Source organism: Pecten maximus, chromosome 6, assembly GCF_902652985.1.
Source record: "Pecten maximus chromosome 6, xPecMax1.1, whole genome shotgun sequence".
Lineage (NCBI taxonomy): Eukaryota > Metazoa > Mollusca > Bivalvia > Pectinida > Pectinidae > Pecten > Pecten maximus.
This window is the reverse complement of record NC_047020.1, coordinates 34,319,056-34,340,913: the sequence shown is the minus strand read 5'-3', so window position 1 is coordinate 34,340,913 and position 21,858 is coordinate 34,319,056. Positions and strand designations below refer to the sequence as shown.

General features: G+C 35.4%; 1 protein-coding gene across 1 annotated transcript in view; it reads left to right on the top strand.

Annotated features, from left to right (window-relative positions):
* Window positions 1–21,858, top strand: part of LOC117329621 (AF4/FMR2 family member 1-like) — a 97,744-nt gene that overhangs the window by 52,982 nt on the left and 22,904 nt on the right. The window contains exon 9 of the mRNA XM_033887644.1: window positions 6,809–6,903. Within this exon, the coding sequence (XP_033743535.1) occupies window positions 6,809–6,903 (95 nt within the window). The remainder of the gene's footprint in view (window positions 1–6,808; window positions 6,904–21,858) is intronic.

The window sequence follows — 21,858 nt, the reverse complement described above, 5'->3', positions numbered from 1 at the left end:
ATGTAATCAGATGTAAAGGCCTTGTGTGATAATATTTGAAAAACATGCTTTAAAAATGGATTTTTTCCCCCCACTAATTATTTACCTGAAATTGTAATATTCTGTGAAAATATGTCATATGCTATATATATAATATATATATTATTGATTGGTAAAAGGAAATACTTTTCTTACCTCTGGCTAGATAATGACAGTATTCATTAATACACAAGTCTACAGATTTTGGTTGTGGGTGTCGCTATAACAAAGAAAGTGCTTTATTGAGGTGATTTTGAATTATTGATATATTTTCGCACAAAGAATCAAATCTGCAGAATTGCTTTGGTTTTTTGGGTTTTTTTTTCATTAGAAATTAAGACCATTTCTTGGTAATGATGCCCCTGAAACAAAACTTGGCAACATGATTAATTTACCAATATGGCCGAGAAGCTCTGCGCTTTATTCTTTTCTCATGTAGACAAATGGTGAAGTATAATAGAAAAAATTCGACTGAACGATGCAGTTTTTGTATGTCTGAGGAAAATAATGCCTGTCGAGTTAATGAGGGTGTTGTATTAGTTTGGTGGTCTATTTCAGGGCTGGCTATTGACATAACACTGCTAAATCATTTATTGGATGGATTTCATTCATTTACATTCGATGTTGAAGGCTCCTCCGGGTCATTGCCAAATTAACTGAAACACTGCATAAGTAGGCCTTGGAATGCGTAGATCAATAGGAAGCTACAGGACATGTACATGTTTTCTCATGCCTGCATCTCCAGCTAATGTACTTAAATTACCGATCATTGAAACATACATTTCTGTTCAGAATTGGATGCTTCTGGTATACAGGCTTGAAGATTAATTACCAGAAAGAAACAGATCAACTCTTTACATGTTCCTGGGGTCAAAGGTCAGGTTATAACTGTAAAGTCGAGATGTTTAAAGATTCAAGGTTATAAAATCATAGAAATGGCAACTTGCAAGGTCACCAAAGTTCAAGGTCACAGACTTACAAAGCTTTATCAAAACAGGAAAAAATTGTAGTCACATTCTTTGGTAAGACTTTTTTCGGTAGGGTATTTTGTCACATTTTTATCAAAGTTAAGAGAGATAAAAGTATGAAACTTCAAAATGCAAAAGTATCTTTGGAATTTTCAGCATGTGTGACCTAATTCATCACACTTCTTGGATACTTGCTGGTATGTTGTCATGTATGGTCTGACAATCGTATGTTAAAAGGTCTTTGATGATGGTCTACTTGTCTTTTCGTATTTTATACATGCTAGACATGCTAATCATAGCTGTGGAGCCCTGGTGGAATGCTGATAAACCCTGAGGTATTGGTTTAGCATTCCCATCACAGCAAGCATTATTAATGCTTCACTAAATTGCAGAATATTAGGGTTGTCATGTTGTGCACTCCTTCAAAATACTATTTGCATGTCATCTGGATACACGATGCCCTTTTACAAGCCTAGAGATAGCAAAGTCACTCGTAATGACGAAAATCAATAATATTCAAATCTAATTTCCTCTCTATCTTTTGAAGTTTCTCCGTTATCAGTGGTAAGGCTGTTTTTCTGTCAAATTAATTTTGGTCATAAACTGCAGAACTTTAAGCTCTAAATGCAGTTAGTGTAACAAATAAATCTGCTGTTACAGATAAATTAAGAAAACTTTTTTTTGTTTTTTTTTGTTTCCTCTCCGTTTCACGTTTAAGTACTTCTTTCTGAATATAAAATCCACTTCAATTATCTGTTTCCTCTGGGTTATAGTTTAATAGTAGATGAGTATTCAACCCCTACAGACAGGAAAATCCAATGTAAATTTGTTTACATCATCCATGATCATGGAGCAGATTTTTGCACTAATTTAGTGATTGGAAACGTACACACTTCCTGATCAATTGATGAATTTATCAGTTGAATTTATTTGGTCAATAACTGATGGTTTCTATTTTCCATAATAATTTGGTGTGTATGCAGATAAAAAGTCAAACATGAATGTCATTGAATAGTGTTGACACGTAATCTCTTAAATATGTATTGATTTACATATTAATTTCATTTTCTAATTAGGAATTCTTCAGTAGTATGAAATTGTACAAGAAGCACCACAATTAAAGCGAAAAAGATATCTTTCAGATATCTTAAACAAATAATCTGTACCTTAGTAATTAAATGGCTGCAATTTATTTTTCTTTTTGGTGAGTTTCTTCCTTCTTTATGAAACTCTCACAGTTTTGGCCTTAAGTTGAGTGCCGTCCTATGAAACTCTCACAGTTTTGGCCTTAAGTTGAGTGCCGTCCTATGAAACTCTCACAGTTTTGGCCTTAAGTTGAGTGCCGTCCCTGTGAAGAAGGCTTCTGGCTCTGTTCCCTGATCAAGAGTTTCAACATAGCTCTCAACATCTTAGGGGCCGCGGTGGCCGAGTGGTTAAAGTGTCCCGACACTTTTTCACTAGCCCTCCACCTCTAGGTTGCGAGTTCGAAACCTACGTGGGGCAGTTGCCAGGTACTAACGGTATAGGCCATTGGTTTTTCTCCGGGTACTCCGGCTTTCCTCCACCTCCAAAACCTGGCACGTCCTTAAATGACCCTGGTTGTTAATAGGACGCTAAACAAAAACAAACCCAACCAATCTTGGGAATGGCAGGACTTCTTCGCCGTTGTCAGTATATTGTGACCGGATGGGATGGCCTGCTGGGTGTCTTTGGCAGTATACTTCAGTGAGGTTAAGCAGTAGAGAGCTGACATCAACTTCCCCTATCACAAGGAGACAAATACAATACATCCACCCACTCAGCAAATTGACACATGCATTTCACACATGGGAGTCTGTCCTTAAATGACCATAGCTGTTAATAGGATTTTAAACAATATATGAAACCAAACCATCCCGTTTATGACATCCATGATAATTATGTAGGAGTTGGTGATACTAATCTTGTCTTCCTTTACATTTCTTGTGTAAAATTGAAATTGATAGATGTACTTTTCCTTACAATTACTATAACCTTTCAAAAGTTGATTGGAATCTCCGAAAAACAAATTCTGAAGATTATACATTTTCATTTCCAACAATTTAGTTATGCTATGCTGCGCCCTCAATTTAGTATTGATTAAAAAAGAATGCCTTGTGGAATTTTTCCCCCCATTTTGAGATTAATATCAAATAAATCAAGACTTTGATTGATGTAACAGTTAGATATTGTGAGAGTAATTTTAGACCATTATTGAATTTTAATGGCTACAGCAAAGTGATGATTTGGCACTCCCACAATATATGCTGTGAAATACACTTTTCAGAAATGAAGTAGCACAGTGGTGGAAGTGTAAAAAAACTGCTCAAATAAGATTACACTTGAAATGTGTAGGTTACTCTATCTATTTTCGTCCTGATCAATTGTTTCTTACAGATATAATACTATTTTGTTGATTTAAATGTCTGCATTCACTGACAATATCATTCTTAGGTTGACACAAGGGGGCGGCCATTGTCCTACCTTCTCATTTAGACAGCTGTCCTGATCCATCCTGTCTGTTCTAGGGCAGGACGGTTAAGGGATCCTCAGACAACAACATTTATACCACTGCACCCCACTGTTACGTGTTACCAAAGAATTTGGTTTGTTTTTGTTTAACGTCCTATTAACAGTCAGGATCATTTAAGGACGTGCCAGGTTTTAGAGGTGGAGGAAAGCCGGAGTGCCCGGAGAAAAACCACCGACCTACAGTCAGTACCTGGCAACTGCCCAACGTTGGTTTCAAACTCGCAACCCAGAGGTGGAGGGCTAGTGTTAAAGTGGCATTGTCCTGTTGTGGACGTAGGGGTCGAATAGCACTGTAAAACTCGCCAAATATAAGTTGAGCGAAATTTCAAATATCAAATTATTCAACTTGCATTTTTCTGCTAGTTGATCTTTCCGATATTTTAATCAGATTTTTTAGACTTTTTCACACCGATAGTGGATAATTTAAGAAATTGACTACAACAAAATGGTGCAATATCTAAAACACACAAATAAATACATTGCCCAACAGGAAAATGCATTTTATTAGTTTTTTTTGTGTGAGAAAGGAAAAGACTGCCACTGGGGCAAAGAGGCACTGTGTGCATTCTATCAATTCAGACGATATTTCTGATTTTTTCTCTCTTTCTGATAAGATAATGTAAAATTGAATGTGAAACCTACAGAATGTATACACATATAGGCCACTTACTGTTTAACTTGATTTTGTTCTTGTTTTGAGACATTTCCAGTGCAAAACGACTAGATTTTTAGATTTGATCAAGAAAGAAATGCATGCAGTAATGTAACTTAATAACCAAGATGAAAGTCAGGATTTGAATTACGGGAAATTATACTGGCATGGAGTTACAATTATTGAAACCATTTTACAATAGTAAATTATATGCTTGTTCTATTTTAATTTGGGAAATTCATTTCTTTAAAAAAAAAATTTATATGCAAGTGCATTTTTAAGAATTTCGAAAATAATCTCCTTTCTGCATAATCCTGATTTCTCCCAATTTTCCAAAAATGGCGATATAAAATGGTGTTAACAAAAAAGCTGTTGATTATATGACATTGGTATAGGATTCATTGGAATGATTTTTTATCAATTTCAAAATAATGAGTAAGTTTCTGATGCAACAAGTTGTAATTTAACTCAGTTGCCACAAATTGCCACTTGCTTAGAAAGTTAAATTCTACCACTGGAACACAGATTACATTGACTTTCATAAAGAACTATAACTCCAACAAAAGAACAATAGGTGTCCTTATCTTCTGTCAGTGTATTGTGAAAATGATCACCCTGGACAGTTATAAAAGTGACCTTTGGGTGACCTTTGGGTGACCATTGTAAATAATATAGGGAAAGGTTTGCATACTTTAGATATAAGCTGAAAGTGTTTATTTTCACATTTAAAATGATAAAACTAAAAACTCCAATGTTAAGGTCATGAACTTCCAAAACTAAAAACTCCAATGTTAAAGTCATGAAATTCCTAGTAGGGCTAAAATTTAGTTCCTTTTTTTAAATGATGAAATTATATTTTCTTTATTTGAGAGTTTATGATCATGTGTTGAATATTCAGATGATGATTAATCTTAATCATTGGTATATACAGTAAGTTTTTATTTACCTCATTCCTCATAACAATTTGTACTTGCACATTAGTGTATAGATTGTCCTTAGCAACACGTTGTACATACATATGAAAATCGGAGACATAATCGAGGTATCAAAAATGTCATTAGGGGACGGACATAATTTCATTAGGCGGATGATTGGTGATGGGTTTCTTTCTATGTTGCGGAGATTAGCGGGTGTCACATTGTTTGTCTCATATTGATTGGAGGTCTATCAAACAAGGTGGCTTGTTAGGTCTGCTGACAGACTAGACCTAATGGTAGTCGGTAACAGTGGCCAGTCTCTGAGGATCAGAGACAATGGTTATAGACCATGTGTAATCCGACAGCTATAAAACCTGACAACAGAGATAGATACAATACACACCATAACAGAGCTCCAATTTCATAAACTGTGATCATTCTCTGTATATCAAAATGAATTGGAAATGTATTTAAAGATTATATGAATTTTCAGTTGAACTGTATGTATATGATATCAATTTACCAAAAAAACATAAATTAGTTTTGAACTTCAAACAAGATTTTGTGTTACAAGACAGAATAAAAAAGTAGATATCAAGTGTATGGTGGTATGTGGTCAGGGGAAAAAAAATACACCTCTAATAAATCCAGACTGTGGTTTCACAAAACATTTATCAATGAGATTTTTTTGCTGTGAAAAATTCCTGTATTGCTGGTGTTGAATTTGGTTTATAGACTTAAATTTGTTGGGTTTGTGAGTCACGGACCGACTAGTACATAGTGTACACCTGTACCACACACCTGTGACACAATAGACTTCGCTCAGGTCTACCGTACACCTGGACGTTGCACCATAAATGCTCACTTTCACTTTCATCAATTTTTTTTTTGAAATCTTTGAAATGTTTAATTTCATTGAATACTTTTAAATAAATTTAATAGTAGGAATAGGATAAATTATAATAAGAACAAAAATAAGTTTGTAGCTACACAAATCCTCCCATGCTAAATACATTATGAGAAAATTTGAAAGATAACCGTTGGAGTGAAATTCCTGCTGACAAGCACATCAATCAGGTTTTATAGTGTTAAAACATCTGTATATTATACTGTACTTGTAACCTATTGTTCTCCTAGGCTCCAGTCAAAAAGGTAATCATAGTGTTATGGAGAAGACCAAGTGAACTCGGCATAAGGAAGTACAGGAGGTCAATTATAGGTTAAAAAGTGAACAGTTAACTTCATAGTGAGCTTTTAAAGTGAAAAAATTAAAGTGAAGGTTTTGCTGATACATGAATGATTTTCATTCAGATTTTAGGGAAAGATGGTGTATTACATGAGATTTTAAACGAGCAAGCAAACAAAAGTGTTGTATACTATATTATTAATCGAGTGTGAAATGTTATTAACTGTGGAGAATGTGTTATTGAGAAGGTGTAGGCTAGATGTATCAGTGCAGAATGTAGGATTTCATAGTAGACTAGTGTGTGTAAATAGTGATAACTAGACTGAGTCCTGCACTCCCCCACTCCCACACAGTGAGCGCGACTAGGTCAGGCTCCTCGCTAAAGCATGGAGTCTACTGGCAATAACAGGCATGGGACTGCCATGTAAAAATGCTATGACTGGCAAACAGCAAAAAGTCTCCTGCCAGAGCTAGCACCTCCATGCACAGGGATTTATATGTGACTTCTATATTTCAGCTACCTGACAACCAGTCCCCACCCCAGAGCAAATCACGCCCCACCCAAGGACAGCCGAGAGGGGTAGGAGGGAAGGTGCCGGTCAAAGAGCCAAGGTAAGGAATCTGTTGTTGTGATGTGTATGTCAGCTGTGTTTACAGCTATGATGTTGTTGTTGTTGTGTATGTCTGACACATATGTGTATGAACAGGTAATGAGGGATGGGAATTAGCAACAGTATTGTGGTGTAAGGTACACATGAATACTAATACACATGAGCCAGTGTGTGGGTTGAGTATAGGGGGTTGACCTGTGGTATATAGAGTGATGAAGCTGTATATTGATGTAAGGGGATCCACTCCACACAATTGGCTTAGTTTACAATGTATCGCTCCCTAACTTCTATTCCAACCCTAAACCCCTACCCAACCCCTATTACCCCCAACCCCCAACCCCTCCACAATATGCAGTATATTCCCCCATGTAGTATACATTATACAATACAGTAACCCCCTTTTTCTCACTGGACTATAATATTATACAGAAATACCTACCCTCTGTAGTCTACACTATATGATAAACCTTCTTCCCCTGGACTAAAGTTTACAGTATATAACCCTTGCCCCCAAAAGTTCCCAGTATATTGATAACTCCTCCTAACCCCTAACTCCCTATCCCCCACCCCCTGGATTGTAGTATGCAGTATATAACCCCTGGGTATAAAGTATGCATATACCCATCTGTATTATAATTATGCAGTATGTAAATAAAACATCCTCAACCCCAACCTTTCCCCTGGATTATAGTGAAAAGTGCACCCTCTGAGGAATACATTATGAAGCCTTCCCCCCCCCCCCCCCCCCCCCCCCCCCAAAAAAAAAGCCAGTAAAAAAAATCCCCGCCTGTATGTCAGAATTTGTACTTGAATAACCTTCCCTTATACAACTTTCTACATGTTAATCTCCCGGCTATGGTGTACATTAGACGTTTATTGAGCAGATTCACACCATTTAACACAGCATCAGGCTGTCTTGTGAGATACACAAATTGCTTATCCAGGACAGAATAGTAGGCGTTTAATGAAAATACCTTTCAGCGATATGGTGGTAATCAGGTTTACACAAAGGGTTTTATTTTTGCAGACTTCCACACACGACAGATTGATCTATACATGTGTTGACACATGAATTAAAGACTCTGTCGATGATGTGATGATGAGCTGCTTGTTTATAAACAGCAGTATATCTGCAGCAATATTAGGTCTTTTTCTCAACTTAAGAAATGTATCTCATAGAATTGTTTAATTTCTGTCTAAATCAGATCTTGTATCATGGTTTAAAACCAGAGTTAGAAACTGACACATATTTCCTGAGAGTCATGGAAATGACACAATAATTTTGTGGACCAACATGGTACCCACACGACATGGATCATGACAGAGTCCTTTCTTTCAGTCATTTTTATTCCCTATGTAAATGACTTATTTATTGTAATTTTAGAGACTAGACTCTTCCAAATTCATTTTTCTTTTGTGGATAATCCAAGTATTTAAAACTCATTATCTTCTGTGACACAATGTGACCGTTAATATTGAACTGTAATTAATTGTCATGGTTCAACTTCTGAGAGATTTGCAAAGAATGATACATTTTTTTTTCTTTTTTAAATTATTTGTCTGGATCTTCTTTTTGATCATCTGTCAAACTGATGTAGTATATCCTGTCATTATAGCAAAGGTGAGTCACATGACATCACTGACCTCAAGGTCATCCAAGGTCACAGGAGTTCACTCCCAGACTACCAGGTTCGTTGTAACTGTTGCGACTATTTTGGAATCTGTCATCTGATACAAACTTGTTTTCCCTAGACAAAGGCATTTGGATAAATGGTACACATCATGTTATGACCGACAGATTTTTTAAAAATTTGATAGAATAAGGAAATGTAAACTTGCTAGCTAGCCTGTAATTTAGTAGATAAGCCTGCAGTGGAGATCGATAACCATGAAAATTCCAGGATATTTTTGAGAATTTTTTGTTCTGTTGTTGGGAGGAGGGTACCAAAAGTATTACTGATAGAAGTGTAATTTATTATCCAATCAACAATGCTAACAGAACCGTTTTAGATTTATTTTTCCCAAGTGGCCTGCAAATTACTCCAAAAAAAATCCTGTTACACCAACTTGTGCAATATCTCAGAGGTTTTATTGCTGAGCATGTCGCCACTCATTTCACAATGATTCGAATCTAACAGCTGCTCAGGGTGCTAAATGACACGGAATGCCACGTAAATTAGTATGTGATGTCATCACTTCCCTCCTAGCGATGCGGGTATCACTCATTTACACTCCAAAAATTATGTTAGGGAAACTAGTTCGAAGTGTTTTTCTCATGAAAATAAAACATCTAAATATACTTTAAGTATTTTCTTTAAATGTGTAGTACTTTTCTTAACGATTTTGACATCTATTAACTGTAAATGCAGAAATCCCTCAGAAATCATCATTAATTTTAATTCAACTCGCGTGTGTTGTAAGAAGCAAAGACGTTAATTGTCTATCAAATAATCACAATATTGGACCTGCATGTTTTTTATGAACCAGCACAACTAGGGTAACGGCCTACCTAACGTGTATCTCATTTATGTTGGTTAATTGATTTTAAGTTTGAACCATTCTTTGCTATGATAGAGGAAATAGAAAGATTCAAGGCCATTGTCCAATATTGATCGACGGAAAAGTATTAAATTCTACCTCATCAAGTGGAACACATGGCATTAATAGGGTATTTGTCAAAGAACCAAGGGCATTGTGGTAGAGGTAACCGTAAAAAGCATTGCGGAATTGTGATGAGATGAGACACTAATGAAAAGGAGTATGACCTAGTCTCTAAAAATAGTAGGTCATTGTCATAGACCTTCCTTGTCTTTTATTAGGGAGTGATGATTATTATATATCGAGTATTGTTGTACATAGGAAGTGAATTTAAATTTACGACATGGCAAGTCACTTTCAATGGTTCTCATCAATTTGCTCTAGGGAGAGTCTTTATTTGATGAGTAACTGCTTATTAGCAGTGAATAAAAATGCAACATTGGATCATTATTGTTTTCAACGGGGCTCACAAACTCCTTTCTTTACATTAAAATTCTGAACTTTAGAGCAGGTTTAGATTATTTCTCATCCAACCTGTGTATCCTCAGGTAAAAATAAAACCTGCTTTTCCCCAGTGCATATTTGTTAATTAGAGGTGACTGTTATTGGATCAACCCTGGTGTTTTCATTTGCTTAGAGGTTGTTGGAGAAACCAACTCCCAAAATTTTATTATAAGGCATGCAATGTCAGCGTGTCTGTTTGTAGACAAAGTTTTGTACCACCTACTCCTCCCAGGATCATGCATGGATTTCAACGAAACTTTGCACTCGTATTATTCACGACATATTCTTGTGTCTCCCTGAAAGCTATCATTATATTCAATCAATTTATACCGGAGCTATGGCCCTTGATGGCAGTAAGTGAGACATACATGTATCTTGTCCAGACTACTCCTTCAAACACAGTTAACCAATTTTAATAAAATGTGCACATGAATAATAGGGAATATTTGCCTGCAGATTTTTTTTTTTTTTTTTGGGGGGGGGGGGGGGGGGGGGGAGGAGGGTTCTTAATTTTTTTGTCATAATAACCCAGGTCAGGTTTTGTGTAATGGCCAATATCTCATCAGTCCGAAGATATAATATATTAATGCCTATTATTTATAACATCGGATGTTTCCAGAGCTATTACTATGGAAACATAATGGAGGTTTCTGATTGGTCAATATTCAGATATTGTCACATTGTGCTGAGGAAAGTTAAATAAAGGTTTTAAGGCATTGCAAATACAATGGTACTATTTTCCCAAACAAAAGATGTCATTTTGTTGCCACCAAGGTGGTCACAAGGGGCTCTTAAAAAAGCAATCTCGGGTATAGAGCTGTATGCTGTTTGCAAGCTTCTCACTCAGACAGATTATGATGTAGACAGACTCATTAAGTCTGATGTTGAGTGTTTACTAAATAACCGATATTGTTAGTTACAATCAATAAAAAAAGAAAGAAAAAAAGAGGTAACTTAAGTGGTTGATAGAAATTACTAAAACATTTTTGATGGAAGACTTTGAGGACATATGATACAGTGATAACCGATTCCTAGGACTGAAGCAGATAAGGAGACAGATAACTGTTCCACAGAATGGCGTAAACTTGTTTGAATTTTAGACTTTGACACTTCGACGCATGTAGAATTATTGAAGAGAAATCCATAACACGCTCATAAAAGTGCATGTAAGAAGTGCGCTCACCTCACTAGAGGGCAGCACTGGGTGGTATAGCCGCTGGAGTGGTGCGAAAGCTTTGCATTATGTATAACGTAGTTAGCCGTGTCACTAGGGGTGTCAGGAGGTTCATAATGCTCCACGGTACTGTGGTGTATAGAGGTCAATATTGATCATGACTTTCGGCAGATCATCATTTGTAATACTCTTGTAAATGAAGTATGTCTTCGGCTATTGACAGAGTACAGAACTGTTAAACCAAAGACAAATACCACCAGAAACACATATTTTTCCAGTAAAAACGGCACTCTTGAGTAAAATTGAGAAATTTTTTATCAGTCTATCTTTTAAAAGATAGACTGTTAAAAAATTTGTGTATACTAATACATCTAAATGAAATCCGAGTTTTAACCAAAGACTGACTCTTCCAGGGAAATAAAATAAGCAATGAGAAAAGAAAAAAAAAGATCAACCCTGTTTTAAGATTAAGACTTAACCTCGTGACTGGTTTAAGGGAACTGCTCTTTATGTTCTTGTAAGCACAATGTACATATAAGGTCAATCACAGAACTATGGCAGACTATCGGGTTTGAAAATTTAGCTTATTTTTTAGGGTCTTTGTGTTACACGATTCATAATGCATTTACAGAACAATTGTAGATCATACTGATAAAAAATCTTAGTTAAAAAAAATGAACACTAAAATTATTTAATGGCCTTGTTACGTACAACTTCTATTTCAAACCGTTTCATGTAAACACATACAGATGATCGTGGGACAAGTAAGTGGATTGTTGCTGAACGTGACTTCTATGTCATCCAACCAGTAAACTTCATTACCAATATAAAAACAAACATCTGACAAATCAGTCTCATGTCAACAAATCAAGAAAAACAGTTGAAATTTGGAAAATACAACATTATCACTGATACAAAAAAAAGTTTATTATCTGGGATAGAATTACTTTTCTTTTTATCTGTTTTTTTTTCCAGTTTTAGTTGAGATAGTGCATGGTCAATATTTTGAAGAGCTTATTTTTATAAAACTGTTGAGCTTTAGGCTACTGTTTAGTGTCTCAGTTAATGGATTTCAAATGTTTATATGTAGTTTCCGACAAACTGAATAATGCAAATTACATTTTGTTGAAAGAGTTGACTGACATAATCACTTATTCCATTGTTTATAGCTCGTGATAATCATCAGAAAGATTTGTCAGTTTCTTTCTTAGTTATAACAGAAGTGTAAATTATTCATTGTGAGTCTAGTTTTACTACTGAAATTATCTGAATATCACAATAAAAGTAGAGAGTTTCCCTGACAACAAAATTAATCAATTAGCTGTTGACACAAGCTTTACCAATTTGTTGTCTCCGAAGCAGGAACCATTTTGTTGATCTAGAAACCAGTATGAAGCAAATTATTTGCCCATGACATTATGAAGGAAAATGTTTGCCCATGACACTATTATGAAGGAAAATGTTTGCCCATGACATTATGAAGGAAAATGTTTGCCCATGACACTTTTATGAAGGGAACTGTTTGCCCATGACACTATTATGAAGGAAAATGTTTGCCAATGACACTATTATGTAGCAAATTGCTTACCGATGACACCATCATGAAGCAAATTATTTGCCTGCAAAACGCATTAAGCAATTTGTTTGGCAATTAATATTGAACTAACCTAACTGTTTCTACCTTGAGTACAGTAAAATGAACTAATATACCTATTCATATCATAATATTTGCCCTTGACACAAGTATGTGCCAATCTGTCTTCCCATTGATATCAAACATAAACCAATTGTTTGCAATTGACATATACAAGATGAACCAATTTTTTGCCCAGACACCAGCATTAATTGGTTTGTTTAAACAGATCGTGATATTATGTCAATTCAGAAATTTAAGACAAATCACAGAAGATATCCAGGAAAGTGTCTTATTGGCTAATCACGCTGGTACTGGGGGACTGATGTGATTGTTTTCTGCCGTATATCAAGCCTTCTCGGCTTCTTTTGTCTTTGCGCTAGGTAAATATTTCATGGCTTTGGCACTTGATTTTGATTATTCCTTGATCTCAAAAGCCATTAAGTGGGAATTGTTAAGAGGGAAGGAGACACGTTATCGTCTACTTCTATACTGATGGTCGAGATGATTGAATCGAGTTGTAACCGATATCTGACATTGTACCGGCTATTGTAGATTGTTTATGCATTTAATTATGACAGCGATGAATAAATGGAGGTATTAAGTATGCTGTAAGATTCTTGTTTATGTACAAGTTACCTTGGTGGAATACTAGGCCATCTATTGATTTTTTTGTCCCGGCTGGAACAGATGTTGGTTAGGTTAGACAAAACTTCATTTTAATTTGATAATAACAGGAAGATAGTCATTCAAATTTAAAAGCCATTTGGAAAATTCAATATGCTTGTAATTATTAGAAAGTATGTCACAGATGTAATAGGGAGAGTTTATATAGATCAGCACGGTTCGAAGGGGGACTCCGTTGTTCATGATGTGGTAATGCACTATTTTATTTTTAGGGTTCATGACTACCACTTGCAGTCTCGCCAAATTTGAATAGATTAATGCAGTTGCTAGCAAAAAATTATTGCACTTGCATTTTTACTACCTGTATATATTAATCCTAAGACCCCGTATACAAATTCATACCGCATATATTTACAATTGTTGGTATTTCCTGACTGAAAACACCAGTAAATGTATATATAATCAAAAGCCAAATCGATAGTCACCAAAATAAGAGAAACTTCAAAATTATGAGTAAGTTTCTAGTTTTGGGAGTAGAAATTTAACACAACAAGTTGTGAACTGCTCAGGAAGTTAAATTCTACTCCTGATTTTGTGAATTTTATTGTTGATGATGAGTATTATGACATATCACAGTACAGTGGGAATTTGTTGGAATATTCTTTTGACTGATGTATATCATGTCAGTCTAGCATATCATTTAAAACATTAATCAACCGATTCTTTCTCTCAAGTTGTTGATAACTTTCAACATATTCCCATTTACCGGTGTCAAACTATTGCATGTGACGAATGATGACAATAAAACAGCAGAAGTCATTAAAACAGACGTGATGTTAATATTGATACAGTTCCACCACGATTCTGTTGTTGTAAATCAAGTTCTCTTTTGCTATCGTAACACAGACATGTTTTGTAGCGGAATAAACAAACGGAAAACAATGCAAATGAATCTCTCATGACGGAAACTCATCTGGTTGATGTAGCGGTGTGGATAGTATAAAACCGTGTTGCAATTGCTCTAATTGTGATAACATGTAGCATTTGATCAGCTCATCAATAGGCTGTGGTAGCATGTGGTACTTCTGTAGTGATTAGGTTCAGGATATACCACCCTCACATCGTGGTGCTGAATGATTTATGCTCCATTGAACAAGCTTGGTCTCACAGCTATGTGTGTACCGCCATTACACAGCCAGAAATCCCCCCTGATTGAGCTATCTGTTGTCTGTGAACATTGAATGATGGTATATAATAATTGCACTCAATTGACTGTACTTTGTCTATGGATGTTATATGGGGCGTCAATTTCCTTCCCGCAACGCATCATTTTTGCGTGATCAATGTCATATGCAGTCTCCCGTTATTGATGAGCCTGAAGTAAGGAATAGATAAGTAGACCTACAGAAACGATAAAAGATATGTCGCTATTTTACACAGATTTAACACACCCTGTGTATAAGGTAATAATTATTGTCTTTAACATGAAACCATGTTTATTTTCCAGTTGTATTTCAAAAATGTAATATAAAATGTGATGTATTGAGAATTCATTTTCGGCAAGACACTGTTCCCCCATTTGTTTTTGGATAGCATTCGATAGGTCTCCTGATGTTGTTCATTAGAGTAGCTAGCCACCACCTACTACAAGGAGTCCTGGACTCAAAATGACCCTGGCTGTTCATGGGACACTGAACTTAATAAACAAATCAATAGACATGTACTGTAAATCTTCTCATTTTCACAAAAAAAAAAAAAAAAAAAAATTCTTTAAGTTATATATAGTCAAGAACATGTCAGAGTTTACCACAGGAATTATTTTACATCGATGTGAAAAATTGTCTGAGTTTTCAATAGACTTTTACTGGCAGTGAAAATGTCATAAAATAGAAGTTGATTGGTAATCCGTGAATGTTGTCATGACAATGTAATAAACCTCCTTTTGGATCTTATTTTGTTTTAAATATTTAATGATAAGTTGTATGATGTGGAGACAGTGAAGAGAAAAAAGAAAAGAAAAAATGCATAACTTTGTCAGACATAATATCAAAAAATTTGACATTATTTTATCGGCAGATGTTGATTGGTGCTGTTGAGAACATTTGTCCTTGAGTTTAAAATCATGCTTAGACAGGTTTAAAAGAGGAAGGACAACAGCATTAGAATTGATGGGATTGTATTTATACCCGCCATTAAGGCAATGTTCTCAATCATAGTTGAGAGCCATATCACTGTTACCTCCATATAAAGAAAAATAGATCTCCCCATTCACTTGTCAACATTGACCTTGAGATTTGGGTAAATGTCGGTGCATAGCCAATATATGAATATTAGATACATTTGTTTGTGCCGCTGAATGTCATTGTAATGAGGGTTTGTCAGTAGACACTGAAATCTCCACATGATGTAGCGTGGCAACGATTGGTAAAGAAGTTTTAACATTAAGGTCTTCGGGTTGCCCTCATTGTAATATGTTATTGAGATAAGTCATTGTGATATGCTTTAGCTGTCCCCTGCATAATATTTTACAACTGTTCCGAGGTTAGTGTAACATACCAGGCTGAGGTCATGCAGTGTAATCATAACTATGGTGTCGGAACATGATTTTAGGGGTCAATAATGATGATTGTAGATTTAGGCAGCTGGCATTGTCTCTAGGCTAACCACCCATTCTACTGTACTAAGATTAATTAGTAATTAAAAAAGACAATTGAAAATTAAAAAAGGACTATTGAAAATTAAAAAGGACAATTGAAAATTTAAAAGGACTATTGAAAAAAAAAAAAAAATGAAAATTGCAAAATTTTTAAGCAATTAGTAATTTTCTGAAATTTTGTAGTTTAAAAAAAAAAACAAGAACCATCTGGTAGATATAATGATTTAAAGAAAGCTAGGAAATTAGATTTTGCATTTTTGTATGAGGTGTTCAGTCAAACTGAGTTTTTGCTTCCTACATTAAACACAGTGCCTGTTTTTTGGGTTTTTTTTTTTATAATTAATGTAAGCCCTGCTGTAAGATTTGTATTGGTGTTTTTTTTAAATAATTTTTCTAAAGAATTTGATTGTTCAGTCTGGAATAAATTTAGTTAACAATTTTTATGCTGGCGCTGATTTGTTTCTCTAGATAAGCTGTTTTCTATGATAAAGGATGAACTTCAATTATAACGTAGATTTGGTCTAAACAATATTGGATTTTGAGGAGAAAGAATCAAGGGAGAATTGGCAGTCTGACAGTATCCCACTTCACAGAGCTTAATTGATGGCACTTGGCACTTTCTATTCCAGCACAAAAAGAAAGCCTGTAAACAAACTATTTTAAGAAATCAAACCCAGCACTAGTTTAGAAGCCAGGACGAGGTTGTTATGGTTGGGTTATTGGCCTGTATACAGAGATATTTGGTATGGGTTGGTAAATTTCCTGTATTTCAATCCTCCTTCAAACGATAGATGGTTACTCCCATTTACTGATACACAAATTTTAGAAAACTGAAATCAGAATTGATCATTTCTGTATAAAAGAAAAGCTTTTTAGTTAGAATGTGACACAAACAGTTTGATGCGAGGTATTTGCCATCATAGAAGGATTAATGACACTGATTTATTTTCATAACAAAACTCTGCAAGATCCTTTTTTTTTTAAATGATATTAGCATTTCAACTGCAAATTGGATAATGACATTTAATGGATGATTAAGGCAGTAAATAATATTGAATGAAGTGATGTGTTCCATGAATTCAACCAAAGTCCTAAATCTCTTCCATGAACAAGCAAAGCCTTTCTCTTCTATAAATTCAATCAAAGCCATTCTCTTCAATGAACAAGCAAAGCCCTTCTTTTCCATAAGTTCAAGCAAAGTCCTTCTCTTCCTTGAACAAGCAAAGTCCTTCTCTTCCTTGAACAAGCAAAGCTTTTCTTTTCCATGAACAAGCAAAACCCTTCTCTTCCATAAGTTCAAGCAAAGTCCTCCTCTTCCATGATCAAGCAAAGTCCTTCCCTTCCATAAATTCAAGCGAAGTCCTTCTTTTCCATAAAACAAGCAAAGCCTTTCTCTTCCATGAATTCAAGCAAAGTCATTCTCTTCCATAGATTCAAGCAAAGCACTTCTCTTCCATAAATTCAAGCATAGCCCTTCTCCTCAATGAATTCAAGCAAAGCTCTTCTCTTCCATAAATTCAAGCAAAGTCATTCTCTTCCACGAATTCAAGCAAAGCTCTTCTCTTCCATAAATTCCAGCAAAGTCATTCTCCATGAATTCAAGCAAAGTCCTTTTCTTCTATAAATTCAAGCAAAGCCTGTCTCTTCACGAATGAAGCAAAGTCCATCTTTTCCATGAACAGCAAAGCCATTCTCATCCATGAATTCAATCAAAGTCCTTCTCTTCCATAAATTCATGCAAAGCCCTTCTCTTCCATGAATTTAAGCAAAGACCATGAATCATTCAGGAATGCTCCTGTATAACACATGTTGGAAGTATATATTAAAGTTTCTGTTTTTGGTGTCTTGGTTATGAGCACATGAGAGATTGCGGTCCACCTCTCCTTAGCACTGGTTGTCTGGTGGACTGGGGCAGAAATATAATTGGCATTGTCACATTTGTCTGTATCCAAAATCTGGTGGCAGACTGGTGGGGACTCAGCCATGTGGTGAAATGTTGAGATTTGTAAGTCTGGTTAGTATACTCTGGTACAGTTCCCATCACTTGAGGTCATTTAGAAAATGAACATTTATTTGATATGTTTTTGATTTGTTGGAATTTGTGGCAATTTTTGAATTCTTCAAAGTTGCTTTCAAATGAACTTTCTTGGAAGATTTCAATTCATTCTGGATCTCGGCACATGGAATGATATTTGGAAGATAATGGAAGTCTAATGGAAGATTTCTTTTTTAAAAAATTTTGTTTTTAAGAAAATAAATTGCTCCGATATGAAGATAACCATACGCCAATGCTGCTGTCTAGCATTTTACAGAGAGGAAATTGACCAACAATCCAATAAACAATTATAACTTGCCTTCTATCTACATGTGGTCTGCTGAAGTCTCCTGCTTACAAAGGTGCTGTTATATTGATGTGGATTTGTCTGGCTCCTTGTCATCTGCATCGCTGTATCAAGGCTTTCTGTGACCAACACTAGTATCAAAATATTAGCTGTACCAATGGCGAATAATAGCTTTCAAAATCCTAGCTGTACCAGGGGTGGATTGTGGCTTTCAAAATCTTATCTGTACCAAGGGCAAATTGTGGCTTTCAAAATCTTATAAGTACCAAGAACAGATTGTGGCTTTAAAAATCTTATCTGTACCAAGGGCATATTGTGGCTTGTAAAATCTTGTCTGTACCAAGGACAAATTGTGGCTTGTACAAAGGACATATTGTGGCTTTCAAAATTTTACCTGTACCAAGGGTGAATCATGACTTTCAAAATATTACCTGTACCAAGGCTGAATTGTGGCTTTCGGTTGATCAAGCCCCAGTTTCATCAATATTCCTTTACTGAAGGAAATTCTGTAGCTTCACATTTTCCATTAGAAAGCATTTCAGAACTTAAGAAGGGTCTTAACATGGATTTCCCCCTTTAATCTTAAAATAATGCTTTCCTATGTACATTTCAAATCTTTAATTTGCTAAAGTTAAGGAATGTAGATCTTGAATTTGCTAAAGTTAAGGAATGTAGATCTTTAATTTGCTAAAGTTAAGGAACATAAATCTTTAATTTGCTAAAGTTAAAGAACGTGGATCTTTTAATTTGCTGAAGTAAAGGAACGTGGATCTTTAATTGGCTAAAGTTATGGAACGTGGATCTTTAATTTGCTAAAGTTATGGAATGTGGATCTTTAATTTGCTAAAGTTAAGGAACGTGGATCTTTAATTTATTTACTACAGTTAAGGAATGTTGACAAAACTGGTGTCAGGTTGTTTAAATTTACTGCCTGTATTATATGAAATAACTGGGGTAGTAAATGCCATAAGTCAAAGCCATGTCTAATGGCGTGCTAGTTTCCATAGTGTGTACATCTGTAAATATTTTGATTTTTGATCTGAATTGCATGTCAAATGTTGCCTACCTCAGTGCCTCTGTTACAGGGTCACCGATATTTATGGAAAATGCATAACAGTGAAACTGAACCATTCTACTAAACATAGATTATAGCCATTCCCATGTGTGAGGCAGTTTTACTGGTATGTTGTGCATTTATGCATCAAAGCTCTAGGGGTGTTTTTATGATGTTGTATAAAGTGAGTAACCTGCAGAGATATTATAGCCATATCTCTAAGACTTGTGTTACAGCGGGAAACCTTCAACATGCCATTACACTGCAAATATCACCTGTGAGATGGTTAATATGATCTAGATTATAAAAAAAACACTGCAATATCTTTGGGATTTGTTCCCCCAACTTTCCCTTCCAAAACTCCTCCATAGGTTTATTTCAATTTATTTTCAGACTGGCCATTCTTTCATATCAGTCTACTGCCGGCCTCCTTATCGATGGGAGTTGTTTACAAAACATCTCCTGAACCCTGACACTGAGCACCTAAAGGTGGCATGTTGTGTGTACCTAACTGTATCAGTTGTAGTAAAGTCAGGGTGTATATCATATGAATCTCAGTATTTATATTTCAAACTTTACACCATTAGAGGTTGGATTTCCTGGGATATCTTGACTTGCCTACTTAAACATCTGTGTACAATAGAAGTGCACACACATATTTACATTCATACCAATTTCATTTTTAGAAAATTTATTAAAACTTAAAATTATATTTCTGTGTTATAATTTTTTTTTTTTTAAATAACTGCATGCATTTATTACAATATGATTTTAATCTAAAAACTTGGATGAAATAAATGAGATTCTATTACCGATTTAGCCTTTTCAGATTTGGAGTGATTTATTGGTTTTTCCTTGTATTACCTGTAGACGCTCACATTTCTTTACCTGAGGTAAAGACATTGCAGGTATGTGTGTTGAGGTAAGAAAGGCAAATATAGTGTACTGATTGATCCCCTACCTACTGAACAAGATAGCGCATGTATTTTACACAGACGCCCAACGCTTGGAAGAACATTCAACAAGTAACAATATAAGCAGAATTGGAAATAAAAAAATAAAAAAATTGACATCACTTAACTTTTTTGGACAAATTCCATCTTGAATACATCGTTAATGTAGGCACTATAAGTTATCTATTTTTAGAACGTTTACAATGTTTCTGTGGTGGTTGTGTGTGGAGTTTGTTTGGTACAAGCTGACTATACTTGGTATGTTTGTATGAGGGTCAGGTATAAAGTGTTTACACACAATGGCTGTGTAATGGGTAAGAAGTGTGGAATGTTGTGGGATCTACAGACAATATCTCAACACACATGGGGGAGCCACAAATTAATTAACATCTTAACTAATTAGTGGCAAGGTAAGAAGCCAGGAGGTGCAAGATCCTGGTGGGAGACAACCGACCAAGGAGGTGAGCGAACCGTGAGCGGACCGTGAGATCTAGAAGTGGGGGGTAGGCTTATTGTATTACGCATCCTCTGTGTTGTGACGCTGTCTAAGAATGCACTTTTAATATACCTTGAAATTTTCGGGGATATGATTCATGTTATATTTAACGATGATTTGTTTTGTATATGACAAGGTAAAGAGTTCGGTCGTTACTATCCCACCTATTTCAGGTAGAACATTATGCAAATCAGAACATTTATTAAGTTAATTAATCTGTCCATCAAAGTAGATGAAGTGATTCTTGCTTTTGCTTTACCAATGCACACAAAATAAAAATAAAAACAATACAAAAAAATGTACGTATTTGAGTAAGAAAAAAATTTTGGTCTTAATATGTGGAATGTGTAATTTGATCATATTTAGTCGGGAACACCTGTGTCTGGCCTGTACACTCATCGGTCTTTATACAAATACCATCCAAACATAGCCTGATGTGATGGTCAGGGCTTGCATCACCTCAATCCTGGGGCTATCGAAGCTGAACATGACTGGTCATTGTTGGTCATTGTGTCGAGGTCAGTCGGTGCTCAAGCCAGACAATAACAGACAGTAGCTTGATGTCTGGGTGGTGTCTGTAATAGCTCAATACACATCCATGATCAGTCTATAGGAAATTTAGTGTGATATGATAGTCAGTGTGGTTTATAGTGTCGTAATAGCCAGCATTCATTATAGAATATCTAGTGTCATTCACATAATCAATGCGGTTTATAGTGTCATAATAGCCAGTATTTATTATAGAATATCTAGTGTCATTCACATAATCTGTGTTGTTTATAGCGTCATAATGGCCAGTATTTATTATAAAATATCTAGTGTCATTCACATAATCAGTGTGGTTTATAGCGTCAAAATGGCCAGTATTTATTATAGAATATCTAGTGTCATTCACATAATCAGTGTGGTTTATAGTGTTATAACAGCCAGTATTTATTATAGAATATCTAGTGTCATTCACATAATCAGTGTGGTTTAT